General features: G+C 32.5%; 1 protein-coding gene across 1 annotated transcript in view; it reads right to left on the bottom strand.

Annotated features, from left to right (window-relative positions):
* The window catches only part of LOC129228060 (tenascin-like), a 36867-nt gene extending 11052 nt beyond the window's left edge, over positions 1 to 25815 (bottom strand). The window contains exons 1-10 of the mRNA XM_054862695.1: positions 25525 to 25815; positions 11248 to 11361; positions 11013 to 11126; positions 9257 to 9370; positions 5605 to 5718; positions 5373 to 5486; positions 5157 to 5270; positions 1891 to 2001; positions 1663 to 1776; positions 501 to 614 (exon numbers count right to left, since the gene is read on the bottom strand). Of these exons, the coding sequence (XP_054718670.1) occupies positions 501 to 614; positions 1663 to 1776; positions 1891 to 2001; positions 5157 to 5270; positions 5373 to 5486; positions 5605 to 5718; positions 9257 to 9370; positions 11013 to 11126; positions 11248 to 11361; positions 25525 to 25642 (1141 nt within the window). The 5' untranslated portion in view covers positions 25643 to 25815. The remainder of the gene's footprint in view (positions 1 to 500; positions 615 to 1662; positions 1777 to 1890; positions 2002 to 5156; positions 5271 to 5372; positions 5487 to 5604; positions 5719 to 9256; positions 9371 to 11012; positions 11127 to 11247; positions 11362 to 25524) is intronic.
* Between the last annotated feature and the right edge of the window lie 475 nt (positions 25816 to 26290).

The raw sequence follows: 26290 nt of genomic DNA, 5'->3' as shown, positions 1-26290 counted from the left end.
TAATCGTAACATTTATAAATCTTAAATTATGCACTGATTTTTATAGAACTTTTTTCCCGATTTCACCGATACTGTAGGGTAAACGGTCATGCGCATTGACACCAAACCTGGATCATTTGCATATTAGATGTCACTCTTCTTATATGCAAAATTTCGCGATTGTACCAATCTTATTTCTTGGGGTGCAATTTTCAATGTTCCTGAGTGTATTTTTAAAGATAAATTATTCACTAGGTTTGTATTTGTTTAAATGGAGTAATAATGCTTCTCTATGTTGTTATTAATGTCTTGTATAGGAGTTTTTTCGTAAATATAAAAAAATTGCGCAGCAGTTTAGGACTTTTTTGCTTGCTGGTTGATATCTTTCAGTTTTTAAAAGTAAACTAAGTTTATTTGATAAATATGCAATGAAAGTATTGGGTTTTACCGCTTTATGTTTTTAGTAAATATACACCCTTTCAAGGAAAAAAAGCAAATACAACCGAAGGGAAAACACTAACTTGTTTGGCAGTTTGGACCAATCCATCCATCTTGGCAAATGCATCTAGGCCGTTCATATTGCGAATCCCATTCACAATATCCGTGACCGCTACAGTTCCTACCCTGGCAGGGACCTTTATATAAAATGAAAAGGTATGAAATATTTTCAATTAAACTTTCTACAAGTTGTTAACGTAAACATTATCCTCACTTAAGTTTGGGAACCCAGGCAGCATAAGAAGTCGTTTATTTTAGAAATGATTTCAACAATGCTAAAAATCGTTATGCTTAGTCATGAGAGGGCTGAAGGTTTCTTTAAAAAGTTAGATGCAGATGTTTTAATTCCAGTTAATGGAAAAACTAATTCTTAGGGTGTTAAAACTAAAAAATTACATTTTAATAGCTGTGATTTTTTATAAAAATTTCATTATGATGTATATATATATATATATATATATATATATATATATATATATATATATATATATATATATATATATATATATATATATATATATATACATTAAATTTAACAAATTAAAAACTGATTCTTTTGAAAGAATCGTATAAGCAACAACGACAAAACAAAAAAAAAAAAAAAATAAATAAATAAAATAAATTACAAGAATTATTCCAATGCTGAACTTTTTATTTATCTTTTGCCATTTTTTTTGTTATCAGTCCTAATGACAAATTTTGAGTAAGAATGGCGGAAAAACTAGTTTTTGTCATAGTGTGAAATAAAATAGTTACTTTTAATTGTCTAGTTATGGACGCTTTAGCTTGGAAGAATCTCAAACAATTTTTTAATGGCAAAATTATAACTGCATCACAGAGAAAAGAGTCAAGAATGAGTGCATACCTATAAAATTGCGATCTGATGAAAAACAGCAACGTCATGTCCTTGAGAAAGAAACCCTTAAAACATTTAAGTATCCCTGAAAATTTACTATTGGCGACCGAGAAGCATTAACACTGTTGATTTTAAAAAATCGGAAAAAACGTGGTGGGAGTGTCAGTGAAAGATGCTATTTTAGAAATCTACTGATGGTGCTCCTGAAATATCGAATAAAAACTTGATTATGATAGTAAAAGACAAAACCTGATCATTATAGGTTGGCTGCCCATAACTACTCATTTACATCACATAAGAAATTTTTTTTCTAATAAAGATGAACGTACTGATATGGCAGTTTAAACCACTCCAACCGTTGAAGCAGAAACATCTTGGTTGTTCCCTCATTTCATCCCATACACAACGTCCACGACCGCTGCAATTTCTTCCTTGACAAGGATCTGTAATTAAAGAAATAAAATATTTTCGGATATTTAGATTCCGTTTGTCTTTAACAAGTTGTCGGAAACAGTCCAACATATATGACAAAATAACATTGAAGAAAAACGACCTACCGATATGGCAGTCTGTACCACTCCAGCCGTCACTGCACACACAGTGTATTTCGCTTGAAGGATACCAGTCACAGTATCCATGGCCGCTGCAATTTTGCCCCGCACAGGGATCTTGCAAAACAAAAGTAATCTATATCTATATATTTATAAATATGTACATACTTTTGAATTAGCTCCTCAAATCAAGAGAACTTTTTAACTCTTTGAAATAGGACATGTTTCGTTTTTCGAACACATTAAAGAAAACTTTAAGAGATACTTTTAAATTTCAGATACTTTTTGAACACGGACACTTATCCACTCCTGACACCCCACAGCTTTCAAAACACTTCTACTAATGGTTTTCAGAGCACTAATTTAAATAGAACACTTTTGTGTCCTTTTGAGAAATCATATGAGAATATTTTTAAACACTGGCACATGCCCCTTCGTTTGAACACTTTGTGGTGCACTTTTTAAAGCAATTGTTGGAAAATTCATTTGATTATACTAGTAATTTTTGCTGTAAATTTTACAGCTATCTCGCAGTAAAGCTGTCAATTGCCGGCAAGCATGAAGGGCCCTCGGGAAGGACCTTTTTCGGAAGATATTCGTGACGCCGACCAACAGCGTTTTATTGCAACAGAAGTTCTAGAGGTTTCTGAGAGATTCCATTGAGTGATTATTGAAAAAAAAGCTGCTGAAATCGCATTTGCACAAAAGAAGGCGATAATTTTATTAGCGTTCCTACACTAAAAAAATTCGAAATGTTATTGGTAATTTCCATGATACGTCTCGGGATTTCACAGATTTTCACCTATTTGCAGAAAAAATTAGGTATCTTTGTCAAAAAGTTTCCTGAATTACTCCAAATTAACTACTCAATGTTGGAGGAAATATCTTTATCTACCAGTTTGAAGATTAACTGAATGTATTTATTAAAAGTATCGACCCGCAATCGACTATAGTCCATCAAGCTTGACTACACTCTTATAGTCCATCAAGCTTGACTACACTCTAAATGACTGGGAGTAAATCATTAAAATCTGCAGCTTTGCTAAAGTTGCAAGTGAGATGCCTGGAGCTTGAAATTATGTCTTAGTGTTGGCGCTAGTTGCAATCCTTAGGTTTTTTCGTCAAAAGGAAGTAAATGCCAATTATTTCACTCTGATAAACGATTTACTTACCATTTCCCCCTAAAAGTAGTTAAAACAAAGTTGTTAGGGTCCACCAGTGGAGCAAGAGTCAGCGCCCCTGCGGTGGAGAGCGCAGTAAATGCCATTGAAGGTTAGTGAAGGTTAATTATCTTGGTTGGTCCAAGCTCATAATACAAAAAATGGAAAACGCAGTAATTGCCACAATCCGCCTGGAATCTTATTTTGGATGATCTATAAAAATTTTTATTTGGCACTTACTGCGTTTAGCATTTTTAGTCTTCAGATCTCCGAAGGTTCCAGAAACATGACTGGAATTAACTGGAGATATTTTTGTAATATTTAGAAATTATTCAAGGATGATTTTAGGAATATCACTGACTTTTAACGGAAAACGTTCCAGTTTTTTGGACGATACATTACTGGTAGTAATTGGGCACATTAACTGCCCATTATTTTCCAAGAACGTTTCTGGATCGTTCCTGGATTGGTACGGTGTAAGGTGTATGCAATCTGTTCTCAAATGAGTTCTTAAGGTTGAGCGGGTCACATTCGGAACAACTTCCGAGAACATTTCGGCTCACTTATTTCTTGACGGAGCACATTCGGAACACATTTTAGTGCCCATTCGGGCAACTGGAACACTTTTTGTGAATTCCCAAACATTTTCCAATGTGTACTAGAAATATGAAGTAAGCGTATCAGACTTATTTTTGGTAGAGGTAGTTAGTTTGTTGAGGTAGTTACTCTCAACACAGTTTATACAGCAAGTGTGAAAATTGGAACTAAGTACTCAATTTTAGTTGGTTGTAGAGTGATAAACATTTCAGGGGGGGGAGGGGGTTATGAGAAACATTTCAGAAATTGCGCTGTCATGCAAAAGGACAATATTGTCTCAAAAGATCTTAGAGTACACTCTAAAAAGTAGTTAATTCTAAAAAGTAGTAACAGTCCCTAAAAACAATTCAGAAACGTTCCTGGTAAATGATGGGCAGCTGATGCGCTCACCTTCTGCTAGTGACGTCATTAAAAAAATCAGAAATGGTTTTCTGCAAAAACCAGTAAATCGTCCTTAAATCTTTCTAAATCACAAAGAGATATCTTCCGTTAATGGTAGTCATGTTTCTGGAAATTTTAGAGAAATATGAAATATGTTTTTAAGTAGCAGCTTGAAGCGATCCTGATTTGCCAAGAAAATTCCAATAGCACTATTGCAACGCTAAGACATAACTACAAGTACTAAGCACCTCACTTGCTTACAATTCTTGCAAAAACTGCGGAATCCAGAAACTTATTTGCTCCCATTGGGAGTTTAGTCAATCTGGAAGGGCCGTAATCGTTCGTAAGCTGACACACTTAATAAATACGTTAAGTTAATCTTTAATCTGGGAGCTAAAAATATTTTTTCCCACAGTGAGAAATCTACATTCGTACATCTTGGAGTAATTCAGAAAACTTTTTGATAAATGTACTTAATTTTTACAGGAAATCCCGAAATGTTCAATGGAAATTACCAGTAATGTTTCAGAATTTTTTTACACTACATGAAAATTATTTCAAAACCAACTATCACTGGGATGGGTTTTAAAGTATTTATCAACTTTAATTAATAATATTATATTTTATTTCGCTTTCAACGATATCATTATTAATAAGGAGAATTCGTTTTAGCAAAGTCTATATATAATAAAATTTCTCCGAAATAACGATGCACAATTCAGTTTAATTATTGCAATTTGTAGTGATAACTTATTTAGTATTTTATGCAAAAAAAAAAACCTTTTTTTTTTGTCAAAGAGAATCCTCGAGAAAACACATGATTAAGAACACAATGTTCAAAGAGAATTTGTGCTCAGTTTTCATTTCAACATAGTAGAAAAAAGAAAATAAATTAAGCAAGTGACACCAAATTTATTTTACACATTAAATATATGTTTTACTAAACTGTAAAGTATCACTGATGTTTAATACTGCTACATATTTATTTAAAACTCCTTCAGCTTTTCAATTTTCCTTACAGATGTTATCCAACCTTTTAATGCTGATTTGCTAACTAAATTTTGTCTGCAAAAGTTTTTCGATAAAAATAGTTCCAGACATAAATTGCAGTTCAAGTTACATATTAGTGCAAACCTTTTTCGCATTTTTCTCCAGACCAACCCTTATAGCACCGACACTGCGGCAGCTCCTCCTTCTCATTCCATACGCAATCACCATGAACTCCACAGTTAAAGCCACTACATAAGTCTGAAACGAATTCCAAATAGTTTCGCAATATTTTAATTTTTTTTTTATAATTTTTCAACAGAAATGAAGAATTTAATTTTAAATGCGAGTCTTAATACATACCCGTTTCGCATTTGTTACCGGACCAACCATCCTTACACAGGCATTTTGGCTTCATATCTTGTTCATTAAATATGCAACTTCCCATTTCACCACATTCAAGTTCTTTGCACAAATCTAAAAAGATTTCCTAATATGCAATTTTTATTTTGTTGGTAACGTTTTTGCCGGTATAGACTTCAAATAAAATTGATATTAAAAAACAAATGAGTGTATTTATCATATCTGTACAAACCTATTTCACATTTTTCACCGGACCAACCATTCTTACAAAAACATTTCGGCTTCATTTCCTTTTCATTCCATACGCAATAACCCATTTCTCCGCAGCTAAATTCACCACATAAATCTAGAAATAAAAAAGATTTCCAAATTGTTTTTTCATGAATCAATTATATTAGTACTTTTTTTCTAACACATACTTCTAACTAAAAATGAGCGGTGAGTGCATGCATCATCTTTGTGCGATATATTTCAAAATGGCTTGAGCAGATGTCAACTAAGCACAAGCCTGTTTTGCGAATTTTGTCAGATCAACCATCCTTACACCAATATACCGGCTTCATATCGTCGGCTGAGTACTACAACTGGGCAAATACAAATTTGGTGAAAAATTGAATGATGTACTTATATTGACAATTCTTGTTCGAAAAAAGACATGATTATTTTTAATTTAATAAAACTTAGAAGTGGTAGTTTAACAACATTTAATTCAAGCCTTCACATTACCCCGAAATCGCAAAAAAATCTTAACTTAAGGAGTTTCCCCCAAGCAATGTTAAAAACTAAATTGTATTTACCTACTCGTAGCATTCACCCCACGATACCATCACCATTCCATATGCACTTCGATTTTTTCTACATTTGATTTTGCTACTTTAGGGGGTCCGGGACACAAAAATCGTCAAATTTTGAATTTATTTTTAATTATTTAAAAACAAACATCTGTTATTTTCTGCTCAAAATGACGTTTGAATTTTGTTTGTATCTTAAATAGAACGAAAATAAATAAATAAATATTTTTGCTGCATGCATTTAATTAATATTATTTTTGACTTTAAAACTTTAAGCTCGTTTTTCTCCATGATGCAATGTTTCCCGATTTTTTGCATTGAAACACTTTTAGTCAAGAACTGATAAGGTAATAAAAGTTGTCCAATAATTTACAATAATTTTTATTTGGCAAATTTGAAAAAAAAAAAAAAAAGAAGAAGAAAAAGAAAACGTAAACTGACAAAAATTTGATTTTTTTTTAAAAGTATTTTTGAAGTTTTCGAAATTGTTCTTCAAATATTTTCTATTTTTTATTTAATTAAATACAGTCGAACCCCGGTTTAAAAAACCTCTATTTAACGTATTTTGCGATTCAGAGAATTTTCTTTTTCCCCGACTAAATAAAGGCAGAACCCACTATTTACCGAATAACGAAATATTTCAACAGCCAGGGGTAAAAAATATTGGTTAAATTGAGTTACTAAATGTTGGATTGTTTTCCAAATGGCTTAACCTATCTTGTCCGAAGTAGAAAAAGACTTTTCTTGAAATCGGCAATTTTCGACTGGCAGTTTTTGACCGATCAATAGCGATTCTGATGCAGAAAGCAATAATGAAACTCCCATTAAAACTATTACTTTTTCTAATGCTTTACATGGTCTGGAAACTGTAAAAACATACCTCATGCAGCAGGCTGTAAATTACTCAGCATTTTCTTCTTCCCATAAAGTTGAAAGAGAAGTATTTCGAGTAAGGTATCAAGGAAATTGTCAAACATTTATTGCTCAGTCTTAGGAATTTAAATTTAACTTGTGTCGCGGAATGCTGAATGAAAAATGTACATTTTCTAACTATGGATATTTTTGTGCAGTTGCTTATTAGAGCGTTTATATAAGATTAATGGTACCCGCACGGCTTTGCCCGTAATAGAAAAGTTAAAGGACTTTTGGTTCGCTTGTATATTTACAAAAAATGTATGGTGAATTTTCTCGCCATTTGGCTTGTACCCATGTTACGGTTCCACGTAATGATAATTTCGTAATTTACTAGTCCATCGTATGATAGTTTTGTTCTTAAAATTGGAATAGAAAAAGAACCACATCCAATTTTCGAAAAATCGCTTCGAGGTGCACACTCACATGCTACAAACTAACTTTGCCAAATTTCATGAAAATCGGCCGAACGGTCTAGGCGCTACGCGCGTCACAGAGATCCGGACAGACAGAGGGACTTTCAGCTTTATTATTAGTAAAGATAAGTGCATCATTTTTTCTCTCCCCCCCCCCTATATTACCAGTAACCCCGATTTAACGTATAAAATTTTGTGTCCCAATGAATTCGTTAAAGCGGGGTCCTATTGTATTTTTAAAATTGCCGAATAAAAATTAAAGCTTAGGTATTTGCGCACAGATTTTTGGGGAAAAAAAAATGAGGATTGATCAAGAATATTTTGAGTTTTAGCGATTTAAAGCAACCCTATTGAACAAAATTAAATAAGAAAATTGTTTTTAATATTTACGCTACACTAAAAAAAATCAGAAACATTACTGACTGTTTCCGTGTAACCTTTCGGCATTTCAAGGGTTTTTATCCACTTCCTGGAAATATCTAGCATCATTGACAAAAAAGTTTCCTGAACTGCTACAAGTTGCACGAATTCAGACTTCTTTCTGTCGTAAAAAATATTTTGAGCTTCCAGTTTAAAGATGAATTGAGAGTATTTCTCCCAAAGAGAGCGAATAAGTATGGAGTTCGTAGCTTTGCGAGAATTGCAAGAAAGTGAGATGCTCGATACTTACTTGCAATTCTAGCTTAGCTTTGGCCATGGTTGCAATACTGCTTTTGGCACTGTTTTGATAAATCAGGAAGTTGCCAAACTAATATTATCCCTACTCAAAATAACTTTGAACTTCCACGGACACAACGGCTTTAAACGGGAAGATTTCTGGATTTTTCAGAAAGGTTACTGAATTTTATCGGAAAATTTTCTTGGTTCTTGCGAGATATGTTACTAGCAGAAAGTGGGCACATCAGCTGCCTATTATTTTCGAGGAATGTTTCTGAATCGTTTTTACAGTGTATGATTTTACTAATAAAATAGATAGCTAAGCAGTGCAAAAAATTTCAAAGCTCTAAACTGTTTAATAAATAATTTTTTCAAACTGTGTCTCGAGCCTCCTTAAATCAGAAGCATTCCCAATGGTTAAGTGAACGTTCTGTTTTCTAGTTAATTCATAAATGAGGAACTGAAAAAATTGAGAGTGGATTTGTTATCTCACTGTAAAAACGATTCAGAAACGTTCCTGGAAAATAATAGGCAGCTGATGTGCCCACTTTTTGCTAGTAACATATCTCGCAAGAACCAAGAAATTTTTCCGATAAAATTCAGTAACCTTTCTGAAATTAACCTTGAAACTTTCTGAAGAAGTGCGAAATCTCCCCTGTTGAAGCCAGCCATGTCTCTAGAACCGTTCCAGAAAAATTAAGTAGGTTTAGTGTTATTGATTAGAACCTTCCTGATTTTCCAAGAAGGCTCCATAAAAATCAGAGCGACCATGGCCAACCGTATCTCCTGCATTGCGCAGCTATCTCATTGACTTTTGTCGCTCTCATTAGGAGGTTCGTCAAGGTTGCTCAGTCCTGGATAGGCCGTAAGCAACCTTAAACCGATACACTTAATAAACACGCTCATTCAATCATTAAACTGGTTGCTAAAAATATTTTCTACAACAGTGAAAAGTCTGCACGCGTGCAACTTGTAGTGATTCAGGAAACTTTTTTTGTTAAGATACTTGATTCTACGGGGAAATAGGTGAAAACGTGTGAAATCCCGAGACGTTCCACGGAAATAACCAGTAACGTTTCGGAATTTTTTTACAGTGCTGAATCCATACCTGCTTCGCATTTGTCGCCGGACCAACCATCCTTACAGAGGCATCTCGGCTTCATGTCTTGTTCGTTAAATATGCAACTTCCCATTTCCCCGCAGTCAAAGTCACTGCATAAGTCTGAAAAGATTTTCAAAGTTTTTATTTCGCTTCTAGCGTTTTTTCTTTGAGTAGAAATTCAACTATAAACTGAAAACAGAAAAAAAGTAAGGTGAGAGTGCCAAATAAGGCCATGTAGTCCTGTAAAGCCAAACCACCATTTTTTTAGATAGGACCATATCCTACTCTAAAATATAGGATAGCAAAAATTCACAAGATCGAACTCATGGTAAAGCGTTATCAACAAATAAATTGTTGTCGACAGGCAAAAGCGTAGCAACGATTACTACAAAAGAGTGTTGTAAAAATTACCTGATCTTATTTTACAGTTATTTCGTTTCTTCTAGGTTACCTGTATTTAACTATCATAAAAAGCGCTGCTAATTATTCCAAAAAGTATAATTTATCTATTTGGCGAAATCAAAAGGAAAAATTTAGTGTACCATGAATTTGTCCTGTGATTTGATAATGCTAGACCATTAAGGTTAAAATAATTGTCTTTTTAGGTCTCTGGCGTATTTATTAAGATACCAAAGGATCAGGTGGAGGATATGATACTGTGATGCATATGTTGCACATATGTGCATTAACTATGCACTGTAAAAACGATTCAGAAACGTTCCTGGAAAATAATGGGCAGCTGATGTGCCCAATTTCTTCCAGTAACATATCTTGGAAAAATCAGGAACGCTTTCCGCTAAAAGTCAGTAACCTCCCTGAAATTAGCCTTGAAACTTTATGAAGACGTGCGAAATCTGCCCTGTTAAAGGCCAGTCATGTCTCTAGAACCTTCTAGAAAAATTAAGTAGGTTTAGTGTAATTGTAGAATCTTCCTAATTTACCAAGAAGGCTCCAGAAAAATCAGAGCTAACCACGGCCAAGACTATGCAAGATGGAACGAAGCATATCTCTTACCTGCAATTCCTACCTTGCCAAGCTGTAGATATCCATTGACATTTTCGCTTTTACTGAGAGCGTAATCAATCTGGACAGGCCGTAGGTTGCCTTGGGTCGATACACTTAATAAACACGCTCATTCAATCTTTAAACTGGTTGCTAAAAATATTTTCCACAACAGTGAAAAGTCTGCACGCGTACAACTTGTAGCGATTCAGGAAACTTTTTTGTGATGATACTTGTTTTTACGGGGAAATAGGTGAAAACGTGGGAAATCCCGAGAAGTTCCAAGGAAATTACCAGTAACGTTTCGTAAAATTTTTACAGTGTGCGCAGGAGTGACCAAAAAGGAATAATTAACGACTTAACATCTCTCCAAAATTGAGGATTCATCTTTCTAATTTCCATTGAAGTAAATATGGAGCTTTCGATTATGTTTATGAGTTCGTCAATTGTGGTTTTACATGTTTTTTTTTAAGAACAAAGAATTTTAAATTTTTTTCAGTTAAATGGTACTTTTTGCCGTTTTTTTAATAGTGGATCTTATTCGGGACCCGTGCTCCTAGTGAGATAAATGCACCTTTCTGTTTTTAATCTGTTGAAATACAAAATTAAAACTAAATTTAACATTTTTTTTCTATGATTCATGTCGTGAATATGAAAAATTTGGGGTATTGAATCATGAATAAACGAGACATGTGGTCATAACCATTATAAGTTCTTATTTGGCACTTCTCGTAGCGTTAATAAAGGTATTAATACAAACCTGTTTCACAATTTTCGCCCGACCAACCGTTTTTACACAAACATTGTGTCTTCCTCTCCTTCTCATTCCATACGCAATAACCCATTTCTCCACAGTCACGGGCACCACATAAATCTAAAAAGAATTTCAAAATATTTTGAAGTTTTGATTTTGTTAGTTTTTTTTTCTGGAACAAACTCTTAATTAAAATTCATTTATCACCTTAACACTAACTTGTTTCGTTCTGTGCACTAACCTGTTTCACATTTGTCTCCTGTCCAACCATTCTTACACCGACAATGCGGCTTCATATCATCATTATTAAAAACGCAATCACCCATTTCTCCACAGTTGAAGGCACTACATGGATCTGAAAAGACTACAGTTTAATATAAGATGACGATGAGATAAGTAATTCATACTCTAGAACATTGAAGCAAAAAGTAAATAAACGAAGCATACATTTTCTCACTTGGATCACAGAATTTCAACTGCGTTTGAAAAAGTGAGGTAACAAAAGCTCTGATGGTGAACAGACATTTTATATGAATACAATCCAATCTGAAGATAACAAATATAATCAGAGCTTTCAAACAGTTTCAATGGATGCAGCTGGGTGTCAACCTGCTGGCCTGCTAGCCAACTGAACGAAATGTCAGTTAGAAGTGGTCGCGAGATGCAATTCGTAGGAAACAAACAGGACTTCTCACAACAGGAGTTTTGTTGTTGCATGATATTGCCCGTCCAAATGCGTCCCAAACTGCGCAGAAATAAATACAGCGTTTCCACTGGGAGGTATTGGACCACTCTTCTTTCAGTTCCGACTTCGCACCAAGTGATTTCCATCTCTTTGAACCTTCAGAGAAACACTTGGAAGGGCAGTATTTCAGACCCGAAGCAGCGGTTCAGCAAGCCATCTTAATGTTGTTTTTTATTTTCGTCGCTGATTTCTTCTATGCCGGTTTCGATAGTTATTGTACCTCTGCAACCTCGATAAATATGGTGGATGCGTAGAGAAGTAATATGTTCTTTTCCCACCTTACATTTCATACCTTTTTTGTTCTGCCTGAATAATCTTTTAATGTCCGTTTAAACACAAGTTTTTCGGTTTTCATACAGTCTAACATTTAAAAAAAATCGACACAGAAAAATGGTGCTGTCAGAATGAAACATTTACATTCGTAAAGAAAGCTTTTATAAAAGAAAGTGATTGCAAAATAAGAGTTAACTGATCATTTATTTAAGAAAAAACCCTTAAATGAATCGAAGTTTTAAGACTTGGTTAACCTACCTCTAGCTTGAGTACATAATGTGATATAAACAATGGTTGTTTCTTAAAAGTGTCGTACGTTGTCCCATCGTCATCCTGTTTCACATTTATCACAAAACCACTACTGCGATCAAATTCTAGGTCGTCCAACTTACCGTTCAAAGTAACCTCAGATATGCAAAATCTATGTAAACTCATGCGATCTAACAAGTCAGAAAAGACAACAGTGAGGGAAAGGAAATGCCCTGACACTATTGGTGCGAGTAGCCGAGCATTGTTCTGTCTATAAGGACAAGCATCTGTAGCTTAAGCGTATTACATTCATACGAGTAGCATTAGGCTGTAATGGTGTTGTGGGTCAATATGAAGGGTCTACATGTTTTGTTTACTGAAATAACCCATAACATCATACCAGCTGTGGGCACGATATGTCTCTGAAAACCAATGGTACTATTAGAACATTCCCAAAATGCAATACTGCTTCAAATAGAGGCAACAGTGTGAAAGTCTTAATCCTGCCCTAGTTTTAATCAATACACCAACTCTTCAAGTGGGGTTGATACTATCGGGTACCATGGCAAATGATACATGATCACCACTAATATTAATCCACAACATCATGAAAGCCTAACGAAACGTTTGTGTCATGCATCTGTCACTTGTATTGGTCCTCATGACAGAGCTCCCAGTAACCAATTTTTGACAAAACAATATCAGTCTCACACAGTCAGAGGACTTCTTCTTTCGCGTAACCACCTTTTCTGGCCTGTTCGATATACTAATTTGTTACAAATCGAGCATATCTGGGATCACTTGGAAGGGCAGTTTAATCAAATTAGTGCCGCGTGTACAGTAACTGTAGAACTACAAGTCGTAGGACAGTAGTTCCATAACCCCAATTTCACCATTTCTCTCGCCGATTGTTATAGATGTGCCCGTCGCGGAGTGACGACGATAAAAATATTCCAGTTCCAAAAAAAGCTATGCGAAAATTTTCTCATTTTGTGTAACTAGTTCCCCCCCCCCCCCGAAAAAATGACATAAAATATGTAAGAACAATGCGATGTACCTTTTCTCTTTGTGTGCCAAATCTTAGCTAACCTAATTTTTCATATCCTTATATGTTATTTCTGTAGCCTGTTTTTTGTTTCTACGCGAGATCTTCCTGAATTCTTGATCGATTTCTATGATTTATATCTCATTTTAAAGCTTATCGTGCAGGCTAATGACGAAAAATAGACATACGGTCTAAAAATTGTTTTTTCGCTCTCAAAAAAAAAAAAAAAAAAAAAAAACCTGTTTTAAAGCACCGGACTGAGTTTTTCGGTTAATTTATAAGTTTAACTTGTGGTGGAACCGACAGAGCTGAATAGCTCGATCGGCAGAGAGTTCGAATAGTAACAAGAAGAACCAGTGTTCGGGCCCGGCCTAGACGATCTGCATTCAAAAGTTAGACAGATATCTTGCATTAGCACATAAAAACAATAATTTCAGAAAAATTATAGATTCCTACAAGCGAGGTAATAAAATAAATGTGATGGATACGCTGCTTGCTGTTATGAAAACTTGATGCAACATGTAACTATATCGATTCTTAATTGTAATTTTTTTTAAAGCTTTGACTCCGGTTAGAAAGCTAAAGTATAATGTAAGCGAAAATATAAGTATCAGGTTTAAGATTTCAGACTAATGGAATAGTTTTTTGTTCAGACAAAAGAATAAACCATATACTGAAATACAAATTCTTCTAAATGACAGTTTTTTACCCTTTGTACAAATAAAAAGCTTTTTAAACACAAATTGAAATTACGGTTTTCATTAAGTTAAACTATGAATATTTATTAGAATACGCCATAAAAAACGGTTCAAGTAGTCTGCGATAACAAATTGTATAAATTTTCAAAAATAAAAACACTTCTCTTCAATATCTCTTTCTATATATTATTTCAGTGGATTATTTTTCTGTCGGCATGCGAGATCTTTCTTATTTCTTGAAGAAATCCCCCCCCTCAACTTAAAGCTTATCGGGCTGGCTAATGATGAAAATTAAACTTATGGTCTAAAAATCAATTTTTCGGAAACGCCCCTTGCTGTTGCAAAACATTAATGCAGCTTGTAGTTCTTATTCAGATTTTTTTAAAGCAAAATTTTAATACAATTTTCCAATTTTTTGCGTCGCTTTCGGCGAAAAAAGGTAAAATTAACCTGTTATTTTTTTAAAATAAATCTTAAAAGCGCTGGAGTAAGTTGTTCGGTTATTTTTTTAGGCACCCTAATAAAAGTGCACCCTAACAGATCGTGCATTCTTTTTCAATGTACAACTAACCTAATGTAGGCAGTAACTACTTTCTCCAAATTGGTTGACGAACTTGACGGAAACAGATTGGCCATATATCGGCAATTTTTGCTGAAAATAAAAATGGAAAAATTGAATGACTCCGCTGTATTTAGTTCTACGCCATATTAAATAATCAGTCTTTTTAATAGCTCATAAAAATGGATGTGCGTACTCATGAGCATGAGTTAATAAATCTTAACTGTATAACTTTCAAAAATATCTTCCACTTTTAAAACTGTGGTAGAATTTAAAAAAAAAAGCAATTTCAAAAGTAAATGACTGCTTTTGTTTTCGCCTGACACCTTTAACTCACTTTTTCATAAAAAATAAATAAATAAAAATAATAAATAAAAGAACGTATATAGAATACAGGGTGGGGCAGAGCTAATTGCTTATTTGGATATTTAATAAAAACAATAGAGGTAGAGTTAAAAATTTTCTTCTTTAAACAACAGAAAGTTTAACATTAAACTGGGGGCTAAAAATATTTTTTAAAACAGTGAGAAATCTTCATTCGTGCAACTTATAGCCATTCAGGTAACCTTTAGACAATGATACTTGATATTTCCAAGAAGTGGATAAAAACCACTGAAATCCCGAAACGTTACACGGAAATACTTAGTAACGTTTCGGAATTCTTTTTTAAGTGTGCTTTAGAATAAGCAGTAATAAAAAATAAATAAATAAATATAATTTCTTTTCTACTAGCTGAGCCAGGGCAGAACTTCTACTTTCTATTAAGGCCGTGCTCTACTGTGAACTATTAAGACTGCGCTCTACTGCGAACCAATAAGGCTGAGACCTTGTTCCATAGCTTACATCTTCCTGTTTAACCGCTGCAGTAGCGAACAGCATTGCAAAGTTTAGCTATTCCAGCCATCTTGTTATCGCTCGATAGTATTGGCACTCGATGGTTATAGTTGAGCACTTAGAGCAGTCAAACAGTTCGCATTGCTTATTTTTTAATTGCATACCTTGCTACTTTTTAAAATTTCACTTAAGGAGGGCGAATTGCAGACTCCGGGTACTGTAGCTCTGCAAGATGCAAGCAAGTAATGGTTTAGCTAGCTCTTAGCTTGCAATTCTGCATTAGTCTTGGCTTTTCTTGTTTAAATAATTTAGGAATAAGGCCTCTCTAAATGGAACTGACTTATCCGACATTTACGGTCCAACTTGTACGCGTGAAAACATTATTACGCGTACAGAAACCACGTTGCAAAAAAAAAAAAAAAAAAAAAGCAACTAGTGTCTATGATAATGCATTTACAAATACTTGCAACAAGGCTTGATCCAAAACTGTCGTGGAACCAAAATGTGGGATAGGTCGGCCTGTCCTCTAAAGGAGTTTTTGGGTGCATGTCTAGAAACGTTCAGGATGGTGCCAAGTTTTTATTACAAACATATATCAGTTTTTATAGGAAATACTTGATTTAAGCAAAGTATTTGAATGACTCTATTGAAAAGGTTTCTGAGTTCTTCAGAAAGATTCTAGGTTAAGTTATGAAAGTTTACTTTATTTTAAACGGAAACTTTTTTTTTTTTTTTCAGATATGTTACTGAGCGATTTCAGGTACATTAACTGCTCATTAATAATGTTTCTGATTTTTTTACAGTGTATATACAGGGTAATTATAATTAAAGTTCCACCTTCAAAACGCTGTAAAAAAAAAAAAAAAAAACTGCTGGTAAGAATGACATCAAATTTTAAAGGAATATTAACGAAGGGAGAAAACGAACGGCAGAAAAAAAATAAATAGTTGCAATTTTTTGCAATAGATGGCGCTGCAAGTGTCAGCATATGTAAATAAAAACACCTGTCATGCGCACGAATAATTGAAGTTGCCATTTATCCAGAGCCTGGCTGTCCCAATCATCTGATGATCCATGTGAAAACCACTGACTAATCACTCACCAATCACTGACCCGTGAGACTTTTGGCTACTGGGCTATCTGAAAGCTGTTATGTTCAGTTAGGGATTGCAATACCGGTATACCGGTGTACTGAATACTGGTATTTCAAACAATTTCGCAGTTTCGTATTACCGGTATTGCTGAGTAAAATACCGGTATTTTCGTTATTTGCTGAAAATAATAAATAGTTTTAATTCAAGAATTTTCAATTTAACTTAGTAAATATCTACTTATATTTTAAATGTACATTTATTTTCCCATGATACAGAACCGAAATCAATCGATTGATGTAAAAATTTAGCTTCAAAAGCATGAACTAATAGAATATCATTAAACAAAGTATTTTGTGCACCATGTATTTATTTTTACCATTTCCCTGATTGCTTATTTTCCTGTTTGGAAAAGTTAATTTCGAGTATAATTTTGAATGCCCCCTCCCCTTTGTCCGATAAATAATTTATTCAAACCATCAATTGAAGGAATGCTTTATGATTTTTTTTCTTAACTATTTGTCTACACTGTACTAAATTTTGACAAAAACTGTTTTTTGTTAGCATTACAAATGGCAATTTGATGGCACCAGTATTGGTTTGTTGTCTCGCTATTTGGCTTCATACTTGGCAAGATAATATTTAGAAATATATTTATTGCCTTGAAAATTTGTATAGAGGAAAAGCATAAATAAGATCCACGAATTCATAGATATTTTCAGATATTTAAATAATTATGATTGCAAAGAATTTTGAAAAGAGAGCTAAAACAAATAAGAGAAATCAACAAGATCAAATTTAGTCAAGTTTATCGTAAATTTCAAACCAAAGGGCTAATAAAACGTAAACCCCTCCTCTTCAAGAAAAAATTATATTATTATTGGGAAAGTATCGTCTCTCAGGAAAGAAATTTTAACTAGCTTTAAATTAAAAAAAAAAATAACAGAAATACACACAATACGAAAGAAACACACACACAAAAGGGCTTATCCAAAAATGACCTGCAACAGACCGAATATTTTTGAAGATAAAATACTTTTAGGCAATTAAATTAGAGGAGGCGTATCACGCATTGTTAACAGTACCACCGACTGTGCGAATTCAGAAAGAGTATTTTCAACTGTAGGAAAGTTGAGTACCAAAATAAGTTCCAGGCTTAGAGACAATTCAATAGCTGAATTATTTTTTTTGCTAGTATTGATTTTTTTCATGACATTTGTTCCTTCATTTTATATTTGTTCACAATACGTTTTTCTAATAATACAATTTTTGTACAAAATTATGAAATTTGGCAACGAAACAATATATTTTCAAGCATTTTTTCATAAATTTCAAATACCGGTATTAATATCGGTATTCCGGCATCACGTTTTAAATATGCCGAATACCGGTATTGAATTTTAGGTCCGGTATTGCATACCCTATAATTCGTAATAATCGTAGCATGTTCAGTGCTACGATTGCAAACTTTACTCAGCTGAAAGCACGCATTGCGCAACCCATTCTAAACGTGATCCCGGAAAAACTTTGATCAGTTGTAGAACGTGCTGTTTCTCAATTTCAACTTGTTTCAGAAAACGGGGGAGCACATTGAACATCTTTTGCGCCTGTCTCATAAAAATGAACTAGCGATTTGATTCATTTTTTGGTGCTTTTTATGCGGTTTTTGACCTCAGGACAATTAAAACCAATTTAATTGATGCTTTTTATGCGGTTTTTTGGCCTCAGGACAATTAAAAACCAATTTAATAAAATTATGATGCTTACAGCGCCATCTATTGTTGAAAATTCTAACCATTTATTTTTCTTCTTCCATAGGTATTCACCTTTGTTCGAAAATATACAGTTGAAATTTTACGTCATTCTGACCAGTGATTTTAATTTTTTCAGCGTTTTGAAAGTGGAAGTTTAAACACCCTGTATTAAAATAAAATGAATTATAGAACTCAGATAAAACGTTCATTTTCCCTAGCATTGATTTTTAAAACTTCTACGCGTGCAAAAACAGGATTTACAAATTGCAGAATTGAAAAACAGCAAAATATTTCCAAAAAAAAAAAAAAATTTAAATAAATAAATAAAAAATTCAAAACTTATTTTACAAAAAAAATTACAATAATAATAATAATAATAATAATTAATAAATAAATAAAAATAGTATTATATAAAATATGTTGTAATAACGCCTAGCTTAGGACGGAAAACGTTGAAGTTACACTCTTCATTTTATCAGAACCCTGTTTTACTTTTCAAACGATGACAAATCAAATAAAACGTTAGAACTAAATTTAAGAAACTCATCTTAATATTCATTTAAAACAAAACAAAACAAAACCGTATGAAACTTTAAGTGAAAACATAGCTTTAAACTTCTTCAATAGTATCTAATCTTTGACAATAGTAAGTCTACAGCGAAAAGGTAATCTTTTATTTTCTTGATTTTTTAGGACAAAAAAAGTAAAAACATGCCGAGAATCCCTGAATTCTTGATCGATTTCTATGATTTATATCTCATTTTAAAGCTTATCGTGCAGGCTAATGACGAAAAATAGACATACGGTCTAAAAATTGTTTTTTCGCTCTCAAAAAAAAAAAAAAAAAAAAAAAACCTGTTTTAAAGCACCGGACTGAGTTTTTCGGTTAATTTATAAGTTTAACTTGTGGTGGAACCGACAGAGCTGAATAGCTCGATCGGCAGAGAGTTCGAATAGTAACAAGAAGAACCAGTGTTCGGGCCCGGCCTAGACGATCTGCATTCAAAAGTTAGACAGATATCTTGCATTAGCACATAAAAACAATAATTTCAGAAAAATTATAGATTCCTACAAGCGAGGTAATAAAATAAATGTGATGGATACGCTGCTTGCTGTTATGAAAACTTGATGCAACATGTAACTATATCGATTCTTAATTGTAATTTTTTTTAAAGCTTTGACTCCGGTTAGAAAGCTAAAGTATAATGTAAGCGAAAATATAAGTATCAGGTTTAAGATTTCAGACTAATGGAATAGTTTTTTGTTCAGACAAAAGAATAAACCATATACTGAAATACAAATTCTTCTAAATGACAGTTTTTTACCCTTTGTACAAATAAAAAGCTTTTTAAACACAAATTGAAATTACGGTTTTCATTAAGTTAAACTATGAATATTTATTAGAATACGCCATAAAAAACGGTTCAAGTAGTCTGCGATAACAAATTGTATAAATTTTCAAAAATAAAAACACTTCTCTTCAATATCTCTTTCTATATATTATTTCAGTGGATTATTTTTCTGTCGGCATGCGAGATCTTTCTTATTTCTTGAAGAAATCCCCCCCCTCAACTTAAAGCTTATCGGGCTGGCTAATGATGAAAATTAAACTTATGGTCTAAAAATCAATTTTTCGGAAACGCCCCTTGCTGTTGCAAAACATTAATGCAGCTTGTAGTTCTTATTCAGATTTTTTTAAAGCAAAATTTTAATACAATTTTCCAATTTTTTGCGTCGCTTTCGGCGAAAAAAGGTAAAATTAACCTGTTATTTTTTTAAAATAAATCTTAAAAGCGCTGGAGTAAGTTGTTCGGTTATTTTTTTAGGCACCCTAATAAAAGTGCACCCTAACAGATCGTGCATTCTTTTTCAATGTACAACTAACCTAATGTAGGCAGTAACTACTTTCTCCAAATTGGTTGACGAACTTGACGGAAACAGATTGGCCATATATCGGCAATTTTTGCTGAAAATAAAAATGGAAAAATTGAATGACTCCGCTGTATTTAGTTCTACGCCATATTAAATAATCAGTCTTTTTAATAGCTCATAAAAATGGATGTGCGTACTCATGAGCATGAGTTAATAAATCTTAACTGTATAACTTTCAAAAATATCTTCCACTTTTAAAACTGTGGTAGAATTTAAAAAAAAAAGCAATTTCAAAAGTAAATGACTGCTTTTGTTTTCGCCTGACACCTTTAACTCACTTTTTCATAAAAAATAAATAAATAAAAATAATAAATAAAAGAACGTATATAGAATACAGGGTGGGGCAGAGCTAATTGCTTATTTGGATATTTAATAAAAACAATAGAGGTAGAGTTAAAAATTTTCTTCTTTAAACAACAGAAAGTTTAACATTAAACTGGGGGCTAAAAATATTTTTTAAAACAGTGAGAAATCTTCATTCGTGCAACTTATAGCCATTCAGGTAACCTTTAGACAATGATACTTGATATTTCCAAGAAGTGGATAAAAACCACTGAAATCCCGAAACGTTACACGGAAATACTTAGTAACGTTTCGGAATTCTTTTTTAAGTGTGCTTTAGAATAAGCAGTAATAAAAAATAAATAAATAAATATAATTTCTTTTCTACTAGCTGAGCCAGGGCAGAACTTCTACTTTCTATTAAGGCCGTGCTCTACTGTGAACTATTAAGACTGCGCTCTACTGCGAACCAATAAGGCTGAGACCTTGTTCCATAGCTTACATCTTCCTGTTTAACCGCTGCAGTAGCGAACAGCATTGCAAAGTTTAGCTATTCCAGCCATCTTGTTATCGCTCGATAGTATTGGCACTCGATGGTTATAGTTGAGCACTTAGAGCAGTCAAACAGTTCGCATTGCTTATTTTTTAATTGCATACCTTGCTACTTTTTAAAATTTCACTTAAGGAGGGCGAATTGCAGACTCCGGGTACTGTAGCTCTGCAAGATGCAAGCAAGTAATGGTTTAGCTAGCTCTTAGCTTGCAATTCTGCATTAGTCTTGGCTTTTCTTGTTTAAATAATTTAGGAATAAGGCCTCTCTAAATGGAACTGACTTATCCGACATTTACGGTCCAACTTGTACGCGTGAAAACATTATTACGCGTACAGAAACCACGTTGCAAAAAAAAAAAAAAAAAAGCAACTAGTGTCTATGATAATGCATTTACAAATACTTGCAACAAGGCTTGATCCAAAACTGTCGTGGAACCAAAATGTGGGATAGGTCGGCCTGTCCTCTAAAGGAGTTTTTGGGTGCATGTCTAGAAACGTTCAGGATGGTGCCAAGTTTTTATTACAAACATATATCAGTTTTTATAGGAAATACTTGATTTAAGCAAAGTATTTGAATGACTCTATTGAAAAGGTTTCTGAGTTCTTCAGAAAGATTCTAGGTTAAGTTATGAAAGTTTACTTTATTTTAAACGGAAACTTTTTTTTTTTTTTTCAGATATGTTACTGAGCGATTTCAGGTACATTAACTGCTCATTAATAATGTTTCTGATTTTTTTACAGTGTATATACAGGGTAATTATAATTAAAGTTCCACCTTCAAAACGCTGTAAAAAAAAAAAAAAAAAACTGCTGGTAAGAATGACATCAAATTTTAAAGGAATATTAACGAAGGGAGAAAACGAACGGCAGAAAAAAAATAAATAGTTGCAATTTTTTGCAATAGATGGCGCTGCAAGTGTCAGCATATGTAAATAAAAACACCTGTCATGCGCACGAATAATTGAAGTTGCCATTTATCCAGAGCCTGGCTGTCCCAATCATCTGATGATCCATGTGAAAACCACTGACTAATCACTCACCAATCACTGACCCGTGAGACTTTTGGCTACTGGGCTATCTGAAAGCTGTTATGTTCAGTTAGGGATTGCAATACCGGTATACCGGTGTACTGAATACTGGTATTTCAAACAATTTCGCAGTTTCGTATTACCGGTATTGCTGAGTAAAATACCGGTATTTTCGTTATTTGCTGAAAATAATAAATAGTTTTAATTCAAGAATTTTCAATTTAACTTAGTAAATATCTACTTATATTTTAAATGTACATTTATTTTCCCATGATACAGAACCGAAATCAATCGATTGATGTAAAAATTTAGCTTCAAAAGCATGAACTAATAGAATATCATTAAACAAAGTATTTTGTGCACCATGTATTTATTTTTACCATTTCCCTGATTGCTTATTTTCCTGTTTGGAAAAGTTAATTTCGAGTATAATTTTGAATGCCCCCTCCCCTTTGTCCGATAAATAATTTATTCAAACCATCAATTGAAGGAATGCTTTATGATTTTTTTTCTTAACTATTTGTCTACACTGTACTAAATTTTGACAAAAACTGTTTTTTGTTAGCATTACAAATGGCAATTTGATGGCACCAGTATTGGTTTGTTGTCTCGCTATTTGGCTTCATACTTGGCAAGATAATATTTAGAAATATATTTATTGCCTTGAAAATTTGTATAGAGGAAAAGCATAAATAAGATCCACGAATTCATAGATATTTTCAGATATTTAAATAATTATGATTGCAAAGAATTTTGAAAAGAGAGCTAAAACAAATAAGAGAAATCAACAAGATCAAATTTAGTCAAGTTTATCGTAAATTTCAAACCAAAGGGCTAATAAAACGTAAACCCCTCCTCTTCAAGAAAAAATTATATTATTATTGGGAAAGTATCGTCTCTCAGGAAAGAAATTTTAACTAGCTTTAAATTAAAAAAAAAAATAACAGAAATACACACAATACGAAAGAAACACACACACAAAAGGGCTTATCCAAAAATGACCTGCAACAGACCGAATATTTTTGAAGATAAAATACTTTTAGGCAATTAAATTAGAGGAGGCGTATCACGCATTGTTAACAGTACCACCGACTGTGCGAATTCAGAAAGAGTATTTTCAACTGTAGGAAAGTTGAGTACCAAAATAAGTTCCAGGCTTAGAGACAATTCAATAGCTGAATTATTTTTTTTGCTAGTATTGATTTTTTTCATGACATTTGTTCCTTCATTTTATATTTGTTCACAATACGTTTTTCTAATAATACAATTTTTGTACAAAATTATGAAATTTGGCAACGAAACAATATATTTTCAAGCATTTTTTCATAAATTTCAAATACCGGTATTAATATCGGTATTCCGGCATCACGTTTTAAATATGCCGAATACCGGTATTGAATTTTAGGTCCGGTATTGCATACCCTATAATTCGTAATAATCGTAGCATGTTCAGTGCTACGATTGCAAACTTTACTCAGCTGAAAGCACGCATTGCGCAACCCATTCTAAACGTGATCCCGGAAAAACTTTGATCAGTTGTAGAACGTGCTGTTTCTCAATTTCAACTTGTTTCAGAAAACGGGGGAGCACATTGAACATCTTTTGCGCCTGTCTCATAAAAATGAACTAGCGATTTGATTCATTTTTTGGTGCTTTTTATGCGGTTTTTGACCTCAGGACAATTAAAACCAATTTAATTGATGCTTTTTATGCGGTTTTTTGGCCTCAGGACAATTAAAAACCAATTTAATAAAATTATGTTGCTTACAGCGCCATCTATTGTTGAAAATTCTAACCATTTATTTTTCTTCTTCCATAGGTATTCACCTTTGTTCGAAAATATACAGTTGAAATTTTACGTCATTCTGACCAGTGATTTTAATTTTTTCAGCGTTTTGAAAGTGGAAGTTTAAACACCCTGTATTAAAATAAAATGAATTATAGAACTCAGATAAAACGTTCATTTTCCCTAGCATTGATTTTTAAAACTTCTACGCGTGCAAAATCAGGATTTACAAATTGCAGAATTGAAAAACAGCAAAATATTTCCAAAAAAAAAAAAATTTAAATAAATAAATAAAAAATTCAAAACTTATTTTACAAAAAAAATTACAATAATAATAATAATAATAATAATTAATAAATAAATAAAAATAGTATTATATAAAATATGTTGTAATAACGCCTAGCTTAGGACGGAAAACGTTGAAGTTACACTCTTCATTTTATCAGAACCCTGTTTTACTTTTCAAACGATGACAAATCAAATAAAACGTTAGAACTAAATTTAAGAAACTCATCTTAATATTCATTTAAAACAAAACAAAACAAAACCGTATGAAACTTTAAGTGAAAACATAGCTTTAAACTTCTTCAATAGTATCTAATCTTTGACAATAGTAAGTCTACAGCGAAAAGGTAATCTTTTATTTTCTTGATTTTTTAGGACAAAAAAAGTAAAAACATGCCGAGAATCCCTGAATTCCTATGAGTCTATTTACACTAAAAATGATTACTGCAACGTTGTTTTTTTTTTTTTTTTTAATGTTTGAAATTTTATTGCAGTTTTCAGAAATAATGATTATTGTTATATTTGTTATTATTAAGTTTATTAATAATGATAATAATAATAATTATTATTGTTATTAGTACCTTATTAGTATTAATATTTTTTGAATTGGTCAAAGAATACACTTAAAACAATAAAGCCAAAAGCGTATGTTTTTTAAACATATTATGAGCCTTAAGACACAAAATTTGCTAATATAAAAAAATCACAAAAGTTACTCGTTTTGGCAAGGTATAAAGTTAGCAGAATTTTTAAAAGTTTACATAACGGAAATAAATATTGACAAATGGAAATATAATGAAGAGTGGGACAAGCAAAAAAAAAAAACTCGTTGCAAAAATTAATTTTTAAGAAGTATATGTCGAAAAAGCTACATTTGTCCCTTAAAAACTTCTGCTATTAATATAAGGAAAAGTTTTAAATTAAAAAAAAAAAAAAAACCTCAAAATTTTTTAAATGTTTTTTCAGCTAAATTTGTTAAATCTGAAAATCAACAAAAGTTACTCGGTTTGACAAGATATTAAGTTGAGCAGATTAGCAGAACTTTAAAAAGTTTACATAACGGAAATAAGTGTTCAGATACGGAAGTATAATGAAAAGTGAGATAGGCAAATAAATAAATAAATAAATAAATAAATAAATAAATAAATAAATAAATAAATAATAATAATAAATAAAACTCGTTGCAAAAACCAGTTTCAAGAAGTATGAGTCGAAAACGCGAGATTTGTCCTTTAAAAACTCTTGCTATTGCTGTAAAGGAAAGTTTTGAAGTGCAAAAAAAAAAAAAAAAAAGAAAAAAAAAGAGCCCTATTGACTGAAATCTTTTTTTGGAAAGTACTTTTGCACACCTAATATTTAAATGCAAACGTATATCTAACTATATATATATGAAAATTAGCAATACCTTCAAATCCTCGTGCGCTTTCTGTATTGTCTTCTTTCATATCTTTAAATTGAGCTTCCACAGAATAGGTTAAAAAGATCACAATGAAAAACATAAATTGAACGAAAATCCTCTCCATTTTGGAAGAACACCAGGTTATTTAACAGTTTTTTTCTATGATGAAAAAAACTTTAGCTCACTGAAATTTCTAAATACCTGATAATTTAAAAATTGTTCTTCTTAACTATTTCCATTTATAGGTAGATTAGTACAGGAAATAAAATATTTGAACAAGAGAACTGTTTGAAAATATTTCTTCCTTCGTGGAGTTCAACATTAAATTACTTTTCTCCTTCTTAAAATGATTGAGTTTCGATTACACTTAAATGTAAAATTATCGAGCAGTTTGGTTGTGAAGTGGTGTAGAGTACTTTTCACGAGTAGTCGGCTGATAGAGTCAAAGAAAACACTTTCCTGATACGAGGAGGTAAAGATTATTCAAACCTTCTTCGCAGGAAAAGCAAAATAATTATCTACCTTGCTTTTCTGATTAATTTCGCTTGAAGAGGAATCTTATTTTTAAAGATTCCTAGTATTTCTCATTTCACTTTCTCTTTCATAATCCTACATTTTTCTTCCGGTTTTAGTTGTTGCCAAAAACAATGAAAACTACTTTTAATTATAAAATTATCATACGTCTGCTTTTTTATTGTTGCCATACACAATGGAAGAATGAATAAATGAATTGTCAATTAATTTAACAAATCAGTTTCAAGGCTGAACTTAA

The sequence above is a fragment of the Uloborus diversus genome, chromosome 8 (genome assembly GCF_026930045.1).
Source record: "Uloborus diversus isolate 005 chromosome 8, Udiv.v.3.1, whole genome shotgun sequence".
Lineage (NCBI taxonomy): Eukaryota > Metazoa > Arthropoda > Arachnida > Araneae > Uloboridae > Uloborus > Uloborus diversus.
Note: the sequence above shows the minus strand (reverse complement) of the source record. Positions and strands in the feature narration are given on the sequence as shown.